At 49.1% G+C, this 18,768-nt stretch overlaps 4 protein-coding genes across 4 annotated transcripts; 2 read left to right on the plus strand and 2 right to left on the minus strand.

Annotated features, from left to right (window-relative positions):
• Nucleotides 1-546: 546 nt before the first annotated feature.
• Nucleotides 547-7,731, plus strand: N7517_011332 (putative rRNA biogenesis protein RRP5; the record flags this gene model as incomplete). The annotated part of the gene is made up of 5 exons (XM_056729055.1): nt 547-1,014; nt 1,062-5,459; nt 5,515-6,059; nt 6,508-6,627; nt 6,693-7,731. 5 exons carry the CDS (start codon nt 547-549, stop codon nt 7,729-7,731), a joined length of 6,570 nt encoding a protein of 2,189 aa, XP_056574870.1.
• Nucleotides 7,732-8,274: 543 nt separating this feature from the next.
• On the minus strand, nt 8,275-9,501 carry N7517_011333 (urease accessory protein UreD; the record flags this gene model as incomplete). Its single annotated transcript, XM_056729056.1, has 1 exon — nt 8,275-9,501. The coding sequence occupies one exon, from the start codon at nt 9,499-9,501 to the stop codon at nt 8,275-8,277; it is 1,227 nt and encodes a 408-aa protein (XP_056574871.1).
• Nucleotides 9,502-12,618: 3,117 nt separating this feature from the next.
• N7517_011334 (major facilitator superfamily domain-containing protein) lies at nt 12,619-13,273 on the minus strand (the record flags this gene model as incomplete). Its single annotated transcript, XM_056729057.1, is given in 3 exon segments — nt 12,619-12,952; nt 12,968-13,191; nt 13,250-13,273. The coding sequence occupies 3 exon segments, from the start codon at nt 13,271-13,273 to the stop codon at nt 12,619-12,621; spliced, it is 582 nt and encodes a 193-aa protein (XP_056574872.1).
• Nucleotides 13,274-14,766: 1,493 nt separating this feature from the next.
• Nucleotides 14,767-17,409, plus strand: N7517_011335 (tryptophan synthase beta subunit-like PLP-dependent enzyme; the record flags this gene model as incomplete). Its single annotated transcript, XM_056729058.1, has 10 exons — nt 14,767-14,817; nt 14,899-14,987; nt 15,327-15,455; nt 15,508-15,536; nt 15,594-16,086; nt 16,203-16,449; nt 16,504-16,660; nt 16,769-17,024; nt 17,076-17,282; nt 17,334-17,409. 10 exons carry the CDS (start codon nt 14,767-14,769, stop codon nt 17,407-17,409), a joined length of 1,734 nt encoding a protein of 577 aa, XP_056574873.1.
• Nucleotides 17,410-18,768: the final 1,359 nt, after the last annotated feature.

Here is an 18,768-nt window from a genome sequence, read left to right on the forward strand (position 1 = left end):
AAGTCACCGATAGAGTCACGAGTGGTTCAGTCCAGCCAGCCAGCAGTACTAAACAAAGTCTAAGACGATGCGGAGGACAGTACGGAGTACGGAGTACAATTCTAGCAGTAGCTTCTCCATGTTCACTAGAATTTTTATTGCTGCCATGGTCGCTACAATTTATCCGACAAAGAAACGTATTAAAAGAAGTATGATGGAAAAGGATCACTGTATCAGCCTAATGCGACGTAAGCAGCCCTGTTGTCGTAAGCACATTCTTGATAGGATATGGATATATTACCTTGCCCACTTCATTTATTTCTAGATATTAGTTAGATAAGAAAAGTCGATGTTGCCATTTTGACTATCAATGTAGATATAGATCTCGCCAGGATTTTAGGGCATGGATTTGTCCTTGGGATTCAGGCACCAACTTGCTGACTCATGACCCCATGTCTGTACACCGCCCATAAGGTTCTGCCGCATCCGCGGAATTTTTTTTATCTTTTCTCTTGAGGAATTAGACCGCAATCTGCAACTGCAAGATTCGGTTTTGCCAATTTAAGAATGGCGCCAATCAAGCGCAAGGGGAATGCCCCCGAAGAAAACACTTCCCGCCAGCCCCAAAAACGTGCTAAAGTTGGAGCGGAAGAGGTCAAGAAAGACCATAATAAGTCAAACGATGCCACATCCACCGCTGGGAAGGCTTCAGAACTTTCTGTTCTGCGCGACGACGAACCCTCGTTCCCTCGTGGTGGCGCAAGTGTTCTGACACCATTGGAACGCAAGCAAATTCAGATTCAGGCCAACAAAGATGTCTTGTTCGAGCAGAAAGCATCTGGAAACCAGAAACCCTCCAAGCAGACGCCTTCCAAAGAATTTGCCGACGAAAGCGACAATGATGTCGAAATGGAGGACGAAGAAACCACTACGACTACCAAGAAATCGCGCAAGAAGAAGTCTAAGGGCAAGAAGTCCGCGGACAAGGAAACTGGTGACAAGGAAAACGTTCGCATTGAGGGTCTCAGCTTCAAGGTACGTGCTAGAAAACTTTTCATATCGAATCACTCTAACAATTGCAGCGCATTGTACCCGGAGCCATGATTCTGGGTCAGGTCTCAAGTATCAACGCCCACGACATCGCCCTCGCGCTGCCCAATAACCTTACCGGCTACGTCCCCCTCACATCCGTTTCGAAGGGCCTCGAAGACAGACTTGAGAAGATGTTGAACGACGAAGGCGAAGATGACGATGCCGAGGACAGCTCCGATGACGAGTCTTTTGACCTGAAGGATCATTTCTATTTGGGTCAATATCTGCGGGCATACGTCGTGTCTACCGGCAGCAACCCCGATGATCCCAAGGCAAAGAGCAAGAAGCGAATTGAGCTTTCGGTCGACCCTAGACAAACAAACACTGGCTTCTCGAAGTCCGACCTTGTTGTGAACTCAGCTGTCCAAGCGTCCGTTGTCAGTGTGGAAGATAATGGTGTGGTCATGGACCTTGGCATCGAAGGCTCAGAACTGAAGGGTTTCATGTCCTCCAAGGAGACCGACCCCAAGGTGGATTATTCTAGCATCAAGGAAGGCTCTGTTTTCCTTTGCATGGTCACTGGTCAGAACCCCGGTGGCAATGTCATCAAGCTCTCCTCCAACTTCCAAACGTCCGCCTCCATCAAGAAGTCCAACTACCTCAGCTCTGCCCCTACTATCAACACTTTCCTCCCCGGTACCGCCGCAGAAATTCTTCTCACAGAAGTTGAATCTAACGGAATGATCGGAAAAATTATGGGAATGCTCGACGCAACCGTTGATCTGGTCCAGTCTAGCATCAACGGTAAGATTGACCTGGAGAAGAAATTCAAGATTGGCGCAAAGATCAAGGGCCGTATTATTTCAACTTTCCCGGCTGCTGATCCGCCCAAGGTCAGCTTTTCTATGCTCGATCATGTGCTCAAGCTCTCTTGTGATGCTCGCGGTCCCGGTTCTTCTGACGATGCGCCTGCTATCTCCGCCATCATTCCTGAGGTCAAGGTCGTGAAGGTCGATCACGGTCTGGGTGTGTATGCTCGGATCGGAGAGACAAAACATATGGGCTTCGTTCACATGTCGAGACTCTCTGATGGTAAGGTCGAAACAATTGATGAAAGTTCCGGAGCTTTCCAGCTGGATGCTGTTCACGAGGCAAGAGTCATTGGGTATAACTCGATTGATAACCTCTACATTCTCTCATTCGAGAAGAGCGTTATCGAGCAGCCCTTCCTTCGCGTCGAAGATGTGAATGTGGGTGCTATTGTGAAAGGAAAGGTTGAGAAGCTCATGATCGGTGCCGAAGGTATGACTGGATTGATTGTCAACCTGGCCGACGGAATCACCGGTCTTGTTCCCTCCATGCACTTTGCGGATACCATGCTCCAGTTCCCAGAGAAGAAGTTCCGTGAGGGTCAAAAGCTTTCGCTGAGAATTCTCTCTGTGAACCTCGAAAAACGCCAAATTCGTTTGACCTTGAAGAAGAGCTTGCTCAACAGCGAGTCTGCTATCTGGAAGGACTACAAAGACATCACTCCCTCGGCTCAGTCTCCTGGTACCATTGTCAGCCTCCAGAGCCATGGCGCCGTTGTGCAGTTCTACGGTGAGGTCCGTGGTTTCCTTCCTGTCTCTGAGATGAGTGAAGCCTACATCCAGGATCCCGCCCAGCACTTCAGACTCGGCCAGGTCGTCAATGTTCATGCTTTGAGCGTGGATGCATCCCTTGGAAGACTTGCTGTTTCCTGCAAGGACCCCTCGACATTTACCGAGAAGTATCGTGAGGCCTTTGAAAACCTTCACCCCGGCCACCTTGTTTCTGGAATCGTCTTCGAGAAGTCCAATGATGATGTGCTTCTCAAGCTTGACGAGTCTGGCCTTGTCGCTCGTCTCGACGCTCAGCAGCTTATCGACGGCCCCCCATCTAAGCAAAGCTCGATGCTGTCCAAGCTCCGCGTCGGTCAGAAGCTGAACGATCTTTTGGTCCTCAACATCCAGCGCGCTCACCGTCTTATCAAGGTTTCCAGCAGGGCCAGCTTGAAGAAGGCTGCCAAGCAGAAGAACATCCCCGGCCAGTTCGAGGATGTTCAAGAGGGCTCCCTTGTCACGGGATTCATCCGCAACATCACACCTGACGGTGTCTTCGTCGAGTTCCTCGGCGGCCTCACTGGCTTGCTCCCCAAGCGTCTTATCGAAGATGCCAACCTCGAGCAGCCTCACTACGGGTTGTCAAAGGCGCAAACGATTGTTGTCAATGTGCAGTCTGTGGATCAGGAATTCAAGCGCTTCATTCTCAGCATGAAGCCCGTCCAGGCTAGCCAGGCCGCTCCCAAGAAGGCGGCCAAGCAGACTGACGAGACAATTGTCAACCCTGTCGATGAGAACATCAAGAGCATGTCCGACTTTACCTTCGGCAGAATCGTCGAGTGCAAGGTCGTCTCTATCAAGGCAACCCAGGTCAATGTCCAGCTCGCGGATAACATTCAGGGTCGCATTGATGTGTCCGAGGTATTCGACGACTGGAAAGAGATCAAGGATCGCAAGCAGCCCTTGCGATTCTTCAAGGCCAAGCAGACTCTCTCCGCCAGAATCCTTGGTGTTCACGATGCCCGTAACCACAAGTTCCTCCCCATCAGCCACCGCACTGGAAAGTACCCTGTCTACGAGCTCTCTATCAAGCCAAGCTACCTCAAGGCCGCCAACCCTGCCCCTCTTAACATGGAGCAGGTTCAAGTCGGCTCCTCTTGGGTAGGCTTCGTCAACAATGTCGCTGATGACTGCCTCTGGGTCAACCTGTCTCCCAACGTTCGCGGCAGACTGCGCTTCATGGATGCATCGGACGACCTGTCCTTGTTGACCGATATCGAGAAGAACTTCCCCATCGGCTCTGCTTTGAAGGTCCAGGTCACCGCTGTCAACGCCGAGAAGGGCCACCTCAACCTATCTGCCAAGCAAGGATACGACAAGCTCACCTTCGGAGATATCTCCGTTGGCATGATCTTGCCCGGTCGCGTTACCAAGGTCACCGAGCGCCAACTCGTGATGCAGCTTGGTGAGTCACTTGTCGGCGCGGTCAACCTGATCGACCTTGCAGATGACTACTCCAAGGCCAACCCTACCGTACACCACAAGAACGAGGTTCTCCGAGCATGCGTTATTGCCGTTGACAAGTCCAACAAGAAGATTGCCTTGTCGCTGCGTCCCTCCAAGGTCATGAGCTCTGCTCTCCCCGTGCAGGACCGTGAGATCTCTTCGCTCAAGGATGTCAAGCCCAACGATATCATCCGCGGCTTCGTCCGACGAGTCACCGATTCCGGTCTCTTCGTGGCAGTCAGCCACGATATTACTGCTTACGTTCGCGTGTCTGATCTTTCAGATTCGTACCTCAAGGAATGGAAGGACGCCTTCCAGCCTGACCAGCTCGTCAAGGGCAAGGTCACATTCGTTGACGCCGAGCAAGGCAAGCTCCAGCTGAGCTTGAAGGAGTCTGTTCTGGACCCCAACTTCAAGGCTCCTATTACCCTTAAGGATCTTAAGGTTGGCCAGATTGTCACCGGAAAGGTCCGCAAGGTCGAGGAGTTCGGTGCTTTCATCGTTATTGACGGGTCTTCAAACATTAGCGGTCTTTGCCACCGAAGCGAGATGGCCGAGAAGCGCGTCGAGGATGCTCGCAAACTGTACGACGAAGGCGATGCTGTTAAGGCCAAGATCATCAAGATTGACCTTGAGTCGAAGAAGATCTCGTTCTCACTCAAGGCTTCCCACTTCCAGGATGAAGAGGAAGACGATAGTGAGGATGAGGACAGCATGAGCATTGATGGTCTTGCCGGAGTCCAACTCGGCGAGGATAGCGAAGACGAGGATGATGATGAGTCCATGGGAGGTGTTGATGTGGAGGAGGACAGCGAGGAGGAGGAAGAAGAGGAAGAAGAGGAGGACGATGAAGACGTCCCTGTGCAGAAGCCCAGCAAGGCCGGAGGTCTAGGTGCGAGCGGTTTCGACTGGAGCGGTACCGCCCAGACTGAAGCCGCCGCGGTCTCCGACAGCGAAGATGAGGGCTCCAAAAAGAAGAAGAAGAAGAACCGCAAGGCCGAGATCCAGGTCGACCGGACCGGCGATTTGGACGCCAATGGCCCTCAGTCCGTTGCCGACTTCGAGCGACTCCTTCTCGGTGAGCCTGACTCTTCACTACTGTGGCTGCAGTACATGGCCTTCCAGCTGGAGCTGGGTGAGGTCGAGAAGGCTCGCGCCACTGCTGAGCGTGCTTTGCGCACTATCACCATGGGCCAGGATGCCGAGAAGTTGAACATCTGGGTTGCGCTGCTGAACATGGAGAACACCTACGGCGACGACGACAGTCTCGAGGAGGTCTTTACACGCGCCTGCCAGTACAACGAACCCCAGGAGATCTACGAGCGGATGATCAGTATCTACATCCAATCCGGCAAGAACCAGGTATGTGTAATCCTATTTCGAATCTTACTCTCTACGGATGCTAACAATTTCACAGAAAGCAAGTGATCTCTTCTACGCCGCCCTCAAGAAGAAGGTTTGCTCCCAGTCCCCCAAATTCTTCTACAACTACGCCAGCTTCCTCTTCGACACCATGGCCTCCCCCGACCGCGCTCGAGCCCTGCTCCCGCGCGCCCTCCAGTCCCTCCCGGCCCACACCCACGTCGAGACGACTTCCAAGTTTGCCCAACTCGAATTCCGCTCTGCCAATGGAGATGTCGAGCGTGGTCGTACCGTCTTCGAGGGTCTCCTCTCCTCGTTCCCCAAGCGTATTGACTTGTGGAATGTTCTGTTGGATCTGGAGATCAAGGTCGGTGATGCCGAGCAAGTGCGCCGTCTCTTTGAGCGTGTCCTTGGCCTACAGAGCGGCAAGAAGGGTCCGGTTAGCGTGGATGCTAGTAAAAAGCTGAAGCCTAAACAGGCCCGCTTCCTGTTTAAGAAGTGGCTTTCCTTCGAAGAGGGTCTAGCTGCTGACAATGGCGATGAGAAGATGGTTGAGGAAGTCAAGGCACGGGCTGTTACCTATGTCAAGTCTCTTCAAGAGTAAATTTCTATAAAAAAAAAGTGTGTTCATGTGAACCCATTGGTGTTTTGGGCCTGAATTTGTACTTGTATATAGCGATCGCGGAAATATTTTTTTCTTACCCCTGTCAACATCCACAGCTCTAGCACGTGTATAGTATAGTTTAGATGTAACCGAACCCTGGGAAAGTCCTACTAGAGTACCACGGATCCAATCATCGCCTGAATATCATGGCTGCCTTGTTAAGCTTCGGACACCGAGTTAGTATATAACTTCTTATAGCTTCGCCTTTTTTTTTCCTAGATCACTCAAGATGAATACTCTTCTTTCTCAGAGTCCAATGTCCAGTCTTCACTCCGACTCATGCACAAGCTCGCTAGATCTAGAAGATCCAAAGCATGTACACTCTGTTGAGTCTGTTTATGTTGAGCGAGTGGGGTATCTGGCCCGCTCATGGCGTCAAGTTAGGAAACGCTTGGCTTGGCCTTCGAGGTTTCCCCTGTCAGATGACTCCAAGCGCAAGCGATCTTGTCGCTTCCGGTGCTTACATGGTCTACGACTTGTAATTATTGGAATATTCATTATGCTGTGAGTTGTCAACTATGACAAGAATATGTCTACCTAATCGGGATCCACTTACTTATCGATAACAGAGGCATCATCCAACTCATCACTATCATCTGTGGTATCGTCATTGCGTTTTTCCCAGATGAATACGATCGCTCGGTTCATAATTGGCTTAGCGCCGACAGCGCAAGCACCGCAAATAGCACGCGATATCCCACCGATATCTCGCGCGATATCATTCCCGTTGGCTGCCACTCTCATAACGACTACTGGCGCCCCGTGCCACTATACGCCGCACTGCAAGCAGGATGTATAGGCGTCGAAGCCGATGTCTGGCATTTTGATGATAAGCTCTATGTCGGGCACACCAGATCGTCCCTGACAGAGCGCTTAACCTTGCAAACCATGTACATTGACCCGCTCGTAACCATCCTTGAGCGCCAAAACCCAATCACCAAATTGCACCCGGTAGTTGACAGCCCTGTGCACGGTGTCTTTGACACAGACCCAGCCCAGACCCTAATTCTCCTAATCGACTTCAAAACCACAGGCCCGGAAACCTGGCATGCCGTCATGGAGCACCTCGCTCCGCTCCGTGACCGTGGCTACCTAACCCACTTCAACGGCGACAAGGTTATCCAGGGTCCCGTCACCGTCGTCGGAACGGGAGATACACCCTTCAACCTCGTCACTGCAAATACCACTTACCGCGATATCTTCTTTGACGCTCCGCTCGACAAACTCGTCGACGCGGACCAACCACAAAAGGTCCGGCGCACAGGTTCGGGCCAAGGCCAATCTGGCATGCCGGATGTCATCACTGCATCCACCTTCGACACCTCAAACAGCTTCTATGCTTCTGTCTCTTTCAAAAAGGCAATCGGCAATCCCTGGCCCTTCCACTTCACGAAGAGCCAGATCCACCATATCCGCAACCAGGTGCGCGTCGCGCACCAGCACGGCTTGAAAGTGCGCTACTGGTCGCTGCCGAGCTGGCCTCGCGGTCTGCGGAATCATGTCTGGCGTGTGCTGGCGCAAGAGGGTGTGGATATTCTGAATGTTGATGATTTGGGTTCTGCTGCTAAGGGATATTGGAAATCTGGAATTTTCGATTGGTGGCTATGATGACTATGCATTGGGTTCAAAATATTTCTCTTTGCTCTTTGCTTTGACATATGAGATCATGGCCTGGCGTTGGGACGCTCTTTGATTTACGATACCTAGCCTTCTTTGGCTTTATTGCTTTATCTTGTTCGATAGACTTGCTTTATATCTCAAGGGTGCTATTCATCCAATATCAAAATGTCCATGCAGCTTTCAATATACTGACACTACTTTGATAAACGAAAGAGATAATGGTGCGGATTGACAAAATTCAATTCAAATTCACTACAATCATAGTTTGGGTCTCTGTCGCATCCAGCGCAGCGGTAGTGTTATTCCTCAATCTGGGATCTGTTTCCCAACGCCCTTGATACCCGATATCCAGAATTGACGCCACAATTCTCCCAGTAAAATCAGATCAAAATCAAATGCATAAACCAAAGGACACAGTCCGAAAACAACCTCAAATTAACCGAGATTATAAAAATAAGCCCTCGACCAGCCGAGAGCCTCTCCCAACACCGCCAAAACACATCAGACATAACTACTCGTAGACATCATATCTCATAGACAGCAGAGCGCCTCTTCACCAAACTCACGGATAACACTACCCTCTTCCCGAATCAGTCCACCAAGCCAATGCTTCGCAGTCTCAAAATCCTTAGCACCGAACTTGACAAGCACAAAGCCAGCGCGCACACGCGCCGCCGTCCACGTAACATCACCCTTATTGCTAATCGAAGGTTCAGGCACCGACGACGGCGCATGATCCGACCAATTGCGACTGCCGATACGAGGCTGCGACTGGAACTGATTCAGCATGAACGATCCGAGCGCCTCGAACACCGGTCCGGAGAGAATAAGCGTTCCGACGACGCCGTGCGGTCGCGTGCGCTCCGCGATGATATTCAGCGGAGTCAGGCCGGCCGGCGCTTGCGGCGGCATGTCGGCTGGCTTCGCGAGGGCGGTGTTTGTGTCGTGTGTTGTGTTTTCGACTTCGCCTTTGATACCTTCTTCGACTTCGACTTCATTGGATATGGAAGTTGCGTCCAGGTCACCGGATTCATCGTCGAGGATTACCGAGTCGCGGAGGAGGAGTCGGCGGTTTCCTTTATCATCTTCGGCCCAGACTTCGTTGCGGCCGCGCCAGAACTGGAAATTCCAATCCTCGCCGCGCGAGGTGCGGCCTTGTGTTACCCAGTCCAGGACGCAGACGCTGCTGCGGTCGTTGCCTTTTGCGGTGGCGTCTACGGTGAAGGTTTGGAGTTGGGCGTAGCGACTGTGTTTGAAGGGGACGGAGGGGTCTGGGAGGTAACAGAGGGCTGCTTGGCGGCCGATGTTGACGTCGAGGGTTTGCTGGCTCATGTCGGAGATGTGGTCATTGGCGGGCATTTGATCGCGGTGGCCTTTGATTACATTTGGGGCTGTGCCGGCGTTGTTTGGGGTTGTTTTGAAGATCTTGGTGCTGCCTTGTGGTGTCGTGACCACCATTCGTGTCCTGGGTTCCAACGTGATGGATACTTCGATGTGATCACCTGGCAGGAGCCCGCCGCCATAGGTGAGGAGGTAGAGGTGGACGGGATTGGAGGGACGGGTGTCTGAGTGGGCGGAGGAATCTGGGGATGGGACGAAGCCGCCGGTGCGTGGGACGAGCTTCAATGGGTATTTGTAGGTGAGGGTTGTAAGGGTGGGATTATTTGGTGGGAGGAGAGAGAGGACTACTTTGCCCTGCCCTGGCTTCGCAATGGAAGACTGAAAGGGCGAGGGAATTGGCTCTGCTGGTTGTCGCATGGTGAATGTGTTGACAAAGGTGTAAAAAAAAAGTCTTATGTTATAAGCAAAGCCAAGCTATCGGAAGTATGTTCGAGGGGGGCGAGTTGGTATATGAAATAGGAAAATGACGATTCCTTAGTCATAAGCATCCACCCGTGGACAAGCGGGGGATATTCCCCCCAAGTTTCCTTGGCTCTCTCACTCCGGAGCATAATAGGAGACAACATAACTAGCACGGAGTCGAAAAGGGGAAGAATTGAGGTTTCTATGACAAAGAGGTATGCCCGTATTGGCGTTAGACCTGGAGGGTTACTTCTTGGCAATGCACTATGTCATTTGCTGATCTGCACGGCTTATTTAATTATAGTCTGGCAGGCTGGGCAATCTGGGCAAAGGGAATCATGGGACATAGTAAAGCAGCTATATGCTACTAGTATATGAATGCATTTTCAACCCATAGGTTGACGCAATTCTGGCAATTATACACAAGCTCCACCTTGTCGAATAGGAAGAACATATGGGCTTGGATGCCTATTTTCCTCCAATAGTTCCCCTATAGCCCATTTTCAAACCCCAAGGCTAATACTAAGCTACTGCCTTGGAATTTAATTCAAAATCTCCCGTCTGCAGCTGTAAGGGTGTTTTTGCATAAAATATACAAGGACCAAGAGACTGAGCCGTGGTAGGATTGGACTATGTGAAAAGAAATTGCATTCCATATTAGTTCGTAATACGGAGTATTTCCATAGTAGCTGGTAGATCACATTATGCTTAATAGACCTATAGGGTACTTCGTGGGCTACACGAACATAGTTTCCCAACTTGAGCCACTTCGAGTGTTCCGAATATTCGCTTCACCCTCGATATTCTCCGGTACATGACATTCTAACGCCTGGCAACCCAATCTCTAACCGGGCCATCAGCATACAGACCGGGATTCTCTGGACCTGAAGGTCAAACGGAACAAAAATCATTACAGATGTGACAAGCCGGACTGCCCAATCTGTTATAGGAAGAAACTGTGCCAATCGTCCTGGTCATGGAGGCCAAAAAGAAGATATCTGGCCGGATATGTCCTTGCGCAGTGTCTCGGATACATGGGTGAGTGCCCTTGGGAGTACAATATGGAAATCTAACTCGTTCCAAGGCGTTCTTCATAGGCTACGAAAAGAAGCTGGAAAAAAAAAACTGCACTGTGTATGGCATGACACGACCAGACGCGCATCTTTCTTATCAATTAAAACTCGGAGGTGAGTTAACTCATGAATTTTGATCTGACTGCCTTAGTCTAACATTGAACTAGTGGTCGGGAGTCGGGACCATGTGGCTACACACCAGACTATAGCTGAGTACTTCGCGTGCTGGTGCATTTTCTGCGGACAGCTGCGGCCATGCCCCCGATGCACTCGAAACAATCTTCGAAGTACAGTACCGAAAAATCCAATTCCCCAACACATCGGCGTAGGATCGTGGAATACTAGGTTGCGTTGCTGTGTATTTCTGTTTCTTCATTATGTTCAAAGCTAGAGGGTGACTATCTTCTTTGTGCTCCTTTATAAATATCTTTGCAGTATTACTGAGATTTTTATAGAACATGTTCTTTTAAAATATAATTCCCATGTGGGTTCATGGCTGCAGTACTTTGTACTTGTTAACTATGTACCGGATAATGGCTGGCACTCGAGACCTTTCCCTTTCCGTTTTAGTGCTCACCTCTTGCCGCTTTTTGATCTCAGAGTAAAACTGAGCACGTCCCTGACCCTGACTTGATCACGGACCATTACATAATCTGCGTGATCTGCTCACTGAGTGCTCACTGTGTAGGGATCCAAGTAAAAAACTCACAGCAGGGCTGTTCAATTGGCCAGTACAATTACCATTCTGCCAAAGTTACAAAGTGGTGGGCCTAAAGCAGATTAGCGCATGGCGGATATATTTTCCGGGAGAGAAGAGCAAGAGTGTGGAGGTATAACTGATTTCGAAAACTACTGTAGGAGTACCATCCACATTCATTTGATCCAATCTATTATCATACAACAAGTATCGTTTACGGCCCATCTAGAACCAGCACACCAGACGGCGAGAGATTGCACCATTTTAATGAGTCATGACTAAGCGCGTGGTCTATAACTAACTATACGCAATCTTTGAGAATAGCTTCAACAATAAACCGCCTATATATCCTTTTCTTCCATTCTATTCTCTTCATTTCGCTCCCATATTCTTACGTCCATGTCCGTGAACTTCCACCTTATAAAGCCACCGCCTATGTCCTTCTGTTTGGGGGAGTTCTGTGAGTAGAACACTTGGGGTGGAGCACTCTAGTAGGTTAAAATAGTATCGCCAGAGACCTTGGGGGTGACTATTTTGAAAATAATCAACCTTCCGGAAGGCGTCATCGTCGTCAGACTAGGACTGGTCGAACTATTAGTCGATTGCATTTTATACCCTCGCCATCGTAAATAATCCCTTCACAGCCTTCGCCTTGCTTATCACACTAGGAACACTGCTCGCCGTCCTGGCCACGGGTTCATCAGACACGGCATCATTGTCCCTGATCTGGGCTTCCCGTTTGAGAGGATCGCCGTCAGTATCAGCCTTTTCCAACTCTAATATCTTCCACGCTCGCACAAGCTAGAGGCAAATGCATGCTGCTATAAACATAAAGCCGATAAATATCTGGGTATGCAGAAAATTGGTTGCGTTGTCGGTTCTTAGCCAAAGGGCGATCGGTTCAGCAAATGTGCTCGGGATGACCACCGAAAGCCAGAAGATCGATAAGGCAGATTGTAAGAGTTGTAATCCTATAACCTCCGCGCCTACCGAAGCAACGGTAGTCGTGAAGGTTATAGCAATAGGGCCGCAAATCAGAGTATAGAAGATGAGGACTCTAAAGCTTTTTGCAAAGATCCAGATGATAAGAGAAAAGAGGCCAGCTAGGAAGGTATAAGCGAGGGCGGTGTTTAGCCGTCCAAAACTATCGCTGACGTACCCTATAATAGGTCGACTAAGGCCTCCTCCAAGATTGAATATAGCACTAAGAATCGAGCCTTGGGATGCGGTCAGGCCTACGGTGGTTGCGTAGTCGGGAATTGAGAAAAGAAGGGCCATATAACCCAACACACTAAAGCAACCCTAGGCCAAAGTGAGTAGAAACTCTGGTCTTTTTAAAAGCTCGGTATGGAAGGCGATTTGAATAGCTCCAATGGCCTTGTTCCGATCCCTCACAATGACAGCAGAGAAGCCGCACGCAGCAGCGGAGACAATAGCCAGGACCCGGAAAGCCCAGCTAATACCCCATCTCTGAATCATGGCACTTGTAACTAACGAATAGATGAGGCCTCCGATCCCCGATCCCGCCGTTGCAATACCATTTGCAAGGGAACGTCGGCGGGTGAACCATTGAGGGATGATACCAATAGTAGCACTAAATTGCATTCCCATCCCAAATCCGAAATATAGAGCCTGACTGAGAAACAACTACTAAATCTGGCTCGCCCACGAGGCTCCTAATAATGCCGCGGTCTGCAATGTAATTCCGATCATCAAGGTAGCCCTTGTCCCCCATACTCGAGTCGTGATTGTTGCGACCGGCGCGATGAATTGGGCCATGCTGAGGGAAAGACCTCCGACAAACGCAAAGTCGAGGTCTGATGCCCCCGGAAATGTATCTGTGCCCAGATAATGGGCCAAAAAGACACCATAGGACTAGTTGCGACGAAGATTAGGAAATCAAGCCTTATCTAAAGGTCACGATACCTTACACTATTGATTTCCTAAGTATGGGCATTGATCAGAAAGATGTACACCATATAGATCCATCCATAACCACCGTCGATCTCTATGGGTGCTGGTGGTGAGCTTGCTCGGGGTCCGTGGTGACCAGTTCGTTGTCAGCTAGCTTGTGATCCACCAGGTCATCGTAGGCCGGGTCATTCTTAGACAGCGCCTTCTCTGAAAAGCTAGTAGAAGGGTGAATGGAGTCGTGGCTAGGTGGAGTCGCTGTTATCGTGTGACTCGAGTCATCATTCTTCTTAAACTGTATGTCTTCCTCTATCACTAGTGGTAGTGGGTTGGGGAAGATTGCGATCTAGAACGAAGAGAAATGCGTCAGAGCCGATGCGAAATATTTCTTATTAAGTGGTGTGTTAAATAAGTGGTGATCGAAACACATTAAGACTCCTGCTTAGGGGCTGTGTGTAAGACCTTGGCTAAATAGTTAACTAACTACCACGCTGACTTTCCTTATAACATTTTTCAATAATGGGGTAGTGCATAAGACCAAAAAATTGGACCTTATCCGCTGCCCCTAAATTGCACCCCTGATTTGGATTACAAGCCGCGTTAGCACCTAAATCATTTTAGGCTCTAGAGACCCGACGGCGATACGATTGCCTGGTCTGGGCGTCCTCCCTGGAGATACCCGAAGGCAAGCTGGAGTGGATTGATTTAATCCTCTAATTATCAATGAATATGTTAATTAAATGTAGTCCTTTAATCGTCTAGTTATCTAAATTTGATATATCACTGTAACTCTTAATTAATTACTTTACTACGTCTCACTATGCTGATACGACCCCCTCGATATAATTGCGTATATTCAATTTCTATATTAGTTGGATAATGGTAAAGTGTGACCAAACACAATAGGTGATCGCACTGTTAGCCTAGGTAGGAAAGGGGGAAGACGGAAAACGGGTTGATCGATATCTGGAACTATGGAGGCGGCAACTAAGTGGGCCCGACCGAGACTAGAGACGGGAGACCCCATGGGGCGGCAACTAAGTGGGCCCGATCGAGATCGGAGACGGGAGACCCTGGGGGCCGTCTGACTTAGCGAGGGTCCTTTTGTGTGATTTGGAGATACAGTATTAGAGCCATAGAGTTATTTGTAAAGGGTCTTGGTAAACTACCTAGGTGATTACGATAACCTGGTTTCCTCCGAGGTCGGGGAGCTACTAGTGTTGCGACCGTACTTAGATAGCACTTGAGATGGGCAGTATGCCTATATGATGTTGTTTCCTCTTTTGTATGACTTCCTGCCATCAGTATCTATCTCTCAAAGATACATTCGATACCGTCTATACGCATTTTATCCATCTCGAATAATTACGAGCCGTATTCGTTGCCTTCCGACTTCCGTCGGTCACCAGAGGGGGGGAGTTATATGCCGCTCAAATATTATCGAGAGAGAAGCGATGTGGCGGCGCCGGAGCAGGGCACAGATATACTGGAGGGGAGTCGTTTAATCCTCTTGTCATTGATAGACTCATTCTCTTCAATATGTCGGAGGGTATTAAGCAAAAATTTGCGCGCTGCAAAGCTGAAAGCCGTGTATGTATGCCTTTGACCGAAGCTATGCGAATTGGCATGAGATTCCCGAGGTCATGAAGGCATTGCTGACATCTAATATAGCCTGCCTTTGTGACTTTTGTCACAGCTGGATATCCCACAGTGGAAGAGTCTGTAGATATTATACTGGGATTGGAAGCTAGGGGGTGCAAGTATGCAATATGTCGACTCCATTGACCCACGTGCTTCAATGTTAACTTTTCTTTTGCAGATATCATTGAACTCGGTGTTGTGAGTAGTCAACTGGTCTATTTGATACCCACCGATAGTTCTAACACCAACGCAGCCTTTCACGGACCCCTTCGCGGATGGTCCCACCATTCAGAGCGCTAATAATTTTCGTTGATCCCCATATGGTATCTACGCATTTGTTAATCAGATGTACAGAAAGCGCTTGCGAAGAATATCACTATAGACACAGCCCTAGGGCTGCCAAGGGAAGCTCGGAAAAGAGGTCTCAGAGCACCGGTGCTATTGATGGGATACTAAAGCCCACTCCTGAGCTATGGCGAGGAGCGATTGTTGGATGATTGTCGTGAGGCTGGTGTGAATGGCCTCATTGTGGTGGACCTTCCCCCGCATGAGGCTGTCAAATTCAGGAATTCATGTGCGAAGGGCGGGTAAGTCATAATACCTCGATGATAAAAGATCCTCACTGACAATTGCACACAGGCTGTCATACGTTCCTCTCCTCGCTCCTTGTAAGCCCTTCTCACATGATTCGTCGGACTTGTCTAGCTTCTAACACTTTGTTCTAGCCACTACCGAGAGCCGACTCAAATTACTCTGCAAGCTCGCGGACTCCTTCGTCTACGTGGTGTCACGTATGGGCGTCACGGGTGCAACAGGTGCTCTCAGTTCCGGTCTACCAGAGCTATTGGCACGCATCAAGCAATACTCTGGCAATGTCCCCGCAACAGTTGGTTTCGGTGTCAGCCCAAAAGAGCACTTCTTGAGTGTAGCCAGTATCGCAGATGATGTCGTCATCGGCAGTCAAATTATCACAACCTTGACCCAGGCCGCTCCTGGAGAGCGGGCCACCGCTGCTGAGGAATACTGCGCTGCGATATGTGGAAGGAGAAACTTGCCATTGAATGGAGTCCAAGAGCCAAACGGTACCGTGCAGGTGAATGGTACCAATCATACCAATGGCGAAAAGGCAGAAGTGCTTGATAAAATGGAAGCAATCGTGAGTTCTGAGGGAGGAGATCCAGAACTCTTTTCTGCTCGCTTTGGTGAATTTGGAGGCTCGTATGCCCCCGAATCACTAATGAGATGCCTTTCAGAATTGGAGGTAGGATTTGACAAAATTCGGAATGACCCCGAGTTTGGGCAGAAATGCGATCATATTACTCCTATATTGGAAGGCCTGGGCATCTTCATCTCGCAGACCGCCTTACTGAACATGCTGGCGGAGCCAATATTTGGTTAAAGCGTGAGGATTTGAACCATACTGGAAGTCATAAGAACAACAGCGCTCTGGGGCAGATTCTGCTGGCCCGCCGCTTGGGTAAGACTGAGATCATTGCTCAAACCGGGGCTGGCATGCACGGCGTAGCAACTGCCACAGTCTGTGCCAAATTCAACATGAAGTGCACAATCTTCATGGGAGCAGTAAGTCCACAGGCCCGGAACAGCGTTGCAAGTTGATATCTAACAGCTCTAAAGGAGGATGTCAGGAGACAGGCACTAGACGTATTCCGGATCAAGCTACTTGGTGCCGAGGTCATCCCTGTTGAGCAAGGCTCACGAACTCTTCGAGACGCTGTAAACGAAAATTTCCGATTTTGGATTACGAGGGTGGACACCGCTTATCACATTATCGGTCCAGCAATTGGTCCACACCCCTTTCCCACGATCGTGCGCGAGTTCCAGACTGTCCTTGGAAAGGAGACGAAGACACAGCTGCTGGAATAACGAAATAAACTACCAGATGGGGTTGTTGCCTGCATCGGCGGGGACAGTAATGCTATAGGAATGTTTTATCCGTTTATTAATGATCCAAGCGTGAGGCTTCTGGGAATCGAAGCCGGGGGCGACGGCCTTGATACGAAGAAGCATGCCGCTAGTTTAACTGGCGGCAGTAAGGGGGTATTGCATGGGAGTAGGACATATGTGCTGCAGGATAAGCACGGACAGATCCAAGATACCCATTCCATCTCAGCTGGTCTGTACTATGCTGGCGTTGGGTGAGTAGAGTTTGCATATTTGGGGATACATGTTGCTAACCATCTGAACAGGCCGGAGCTGAGCTCTTGGAAAGACTCGGGACGCGCAAAATTCATTGCCGTTACCGATGCTCAAGCCCTCCTGGGTTTCAATCTGCTCAGTGAGTTGGAGGGGATCATTCCCGCTCTCGAATCTGCTCATACTATCTATGGCGGTGTTAAGATGGCCAGGACAATGAAGAAAGACCAAGATGTTGTGATCTATATTAGTGGAAGAGGGTATGTCTTTCACCTATTGTATCTCGTGCTCTCAACTGACTTGTATTCCAGTGACAAGGATGTGGAAAGCGTGGCGGATGAACTGCCCAGACTTAGACCACAAATTGGATGGGACTTAAGGTTCTAATAGACCTAGGCGACGAACAGTTGTCGTCCAACCCATCAACTTCGCGCTAACTACAATGGTTAGACCAGACACAGTTGAGACAAATAAGATTGATTTTCGGGCCAAGTCGACCGATGAAATAAAAACCATCGGATTATATGTATAAGTCTTAAACCAGCAGATTGTTTTCTTTGGCTATTTGAGCGAGTTAGAGCGAGCTACGAGGTCAATCGCAGTTTGGAATTCGAACATTGGCTCTTCGTTGGACCCGCAAGGTCAAAATTTCAAGGGTAAGTACGGGATATCAACCATCATTTTCAAAACTGTGTTATCAAGGTGATAACCTCGACCAAGAGCGTTATAAATCTCATCAAGATTAAATTCTGGTTTGCCCGTCTTCCGCGGGTGCTGTAAAGTTCTTTCAATGTAATTTGGAAGCCAAGTCTCGCCTTCAGGGAGTTTTGAGAACACATCCCACGATATGCGAGAACGTCTCTTAACTGAAGTGCTCAATGTAATATTTGGCAATGTCTTCGAGACTGGCAAACCCATAATTTTTGGATGCCTGGTACACAAGAACGTTTCTTCCTTCATCGAGTGGCGAATCTATCGTCTCTTCGCTCTCTAAAATAAGGAAATGCACCAAAGTATAACCAGCATCTTCGTGAAGATCAGGGAATTTGATGGTGTTATACAGAAGCTATTACTGATACCGTGAGATTTTGAGAACAAAATGCGCCAGAAGGCTGTACCGCTTTTTTCCGATTGCAAGAGTACCCAGTACTTTTTAGTAATGTTTAACAATTCGTATGCCTTATAGAAACGTCAAAATAATTTGATATGAAAGAATTAAAACGGCTTACGATAACAATGATTAGTGATAGCCCATTTTCGAAGATATTTAGACAGGCGTCGAGCCTTTTAACTCCTTTTGCGACTTAGGGTGCTTAGACTTTTTCTTAGCCATGTTTGGTACTTGATATTGTTGATCTAAATCCATTAACACTCTTGATATGCTCTTTATCATCGTAAAGATTGGTCGTATAGAAGTCTCGAGAGCATGCTTGGTTCAATGTTATACCAAGGCCATTCACCCGTTAGTCACGCTCTCTCCAACCTACGTCTTCCACTTACCAAACTGTGTAGTGACATTACCATTAATCACTGCTACCTAGAATTCAAAGTTTATGCCGTCGTGGGAAATGGACTAATGGTAGTTGTTATTATTATATATAGCCTGGCGGTCGCGAGCATTGCGGTAAGTCTACGGTTGGATCTCCCGGTTCCTGATATACTCCGCTATCAGGTGATCTATCTAGACGTCGGAACCAGCCGTCTTGATCTCTTACCCTAATAAGAGGCAAATGCGCAGATGTAGCT

This window comes from Penicillium concentricum (assembly GCF_028827145.1).
Source record: "Penicillium concentricum strain IBT 3081 chromosome Unknown utg000006l_segment0_segment0, whole genome shotgun sequence".
NCBI classification, from domain to species: domain Eukaryota; kingdom Fungi; phylum Ascomycota; class Eurotiomycetes; order Eurotiales; family Aspergillaceae; genus Penicillium; species Penicillium concentricum.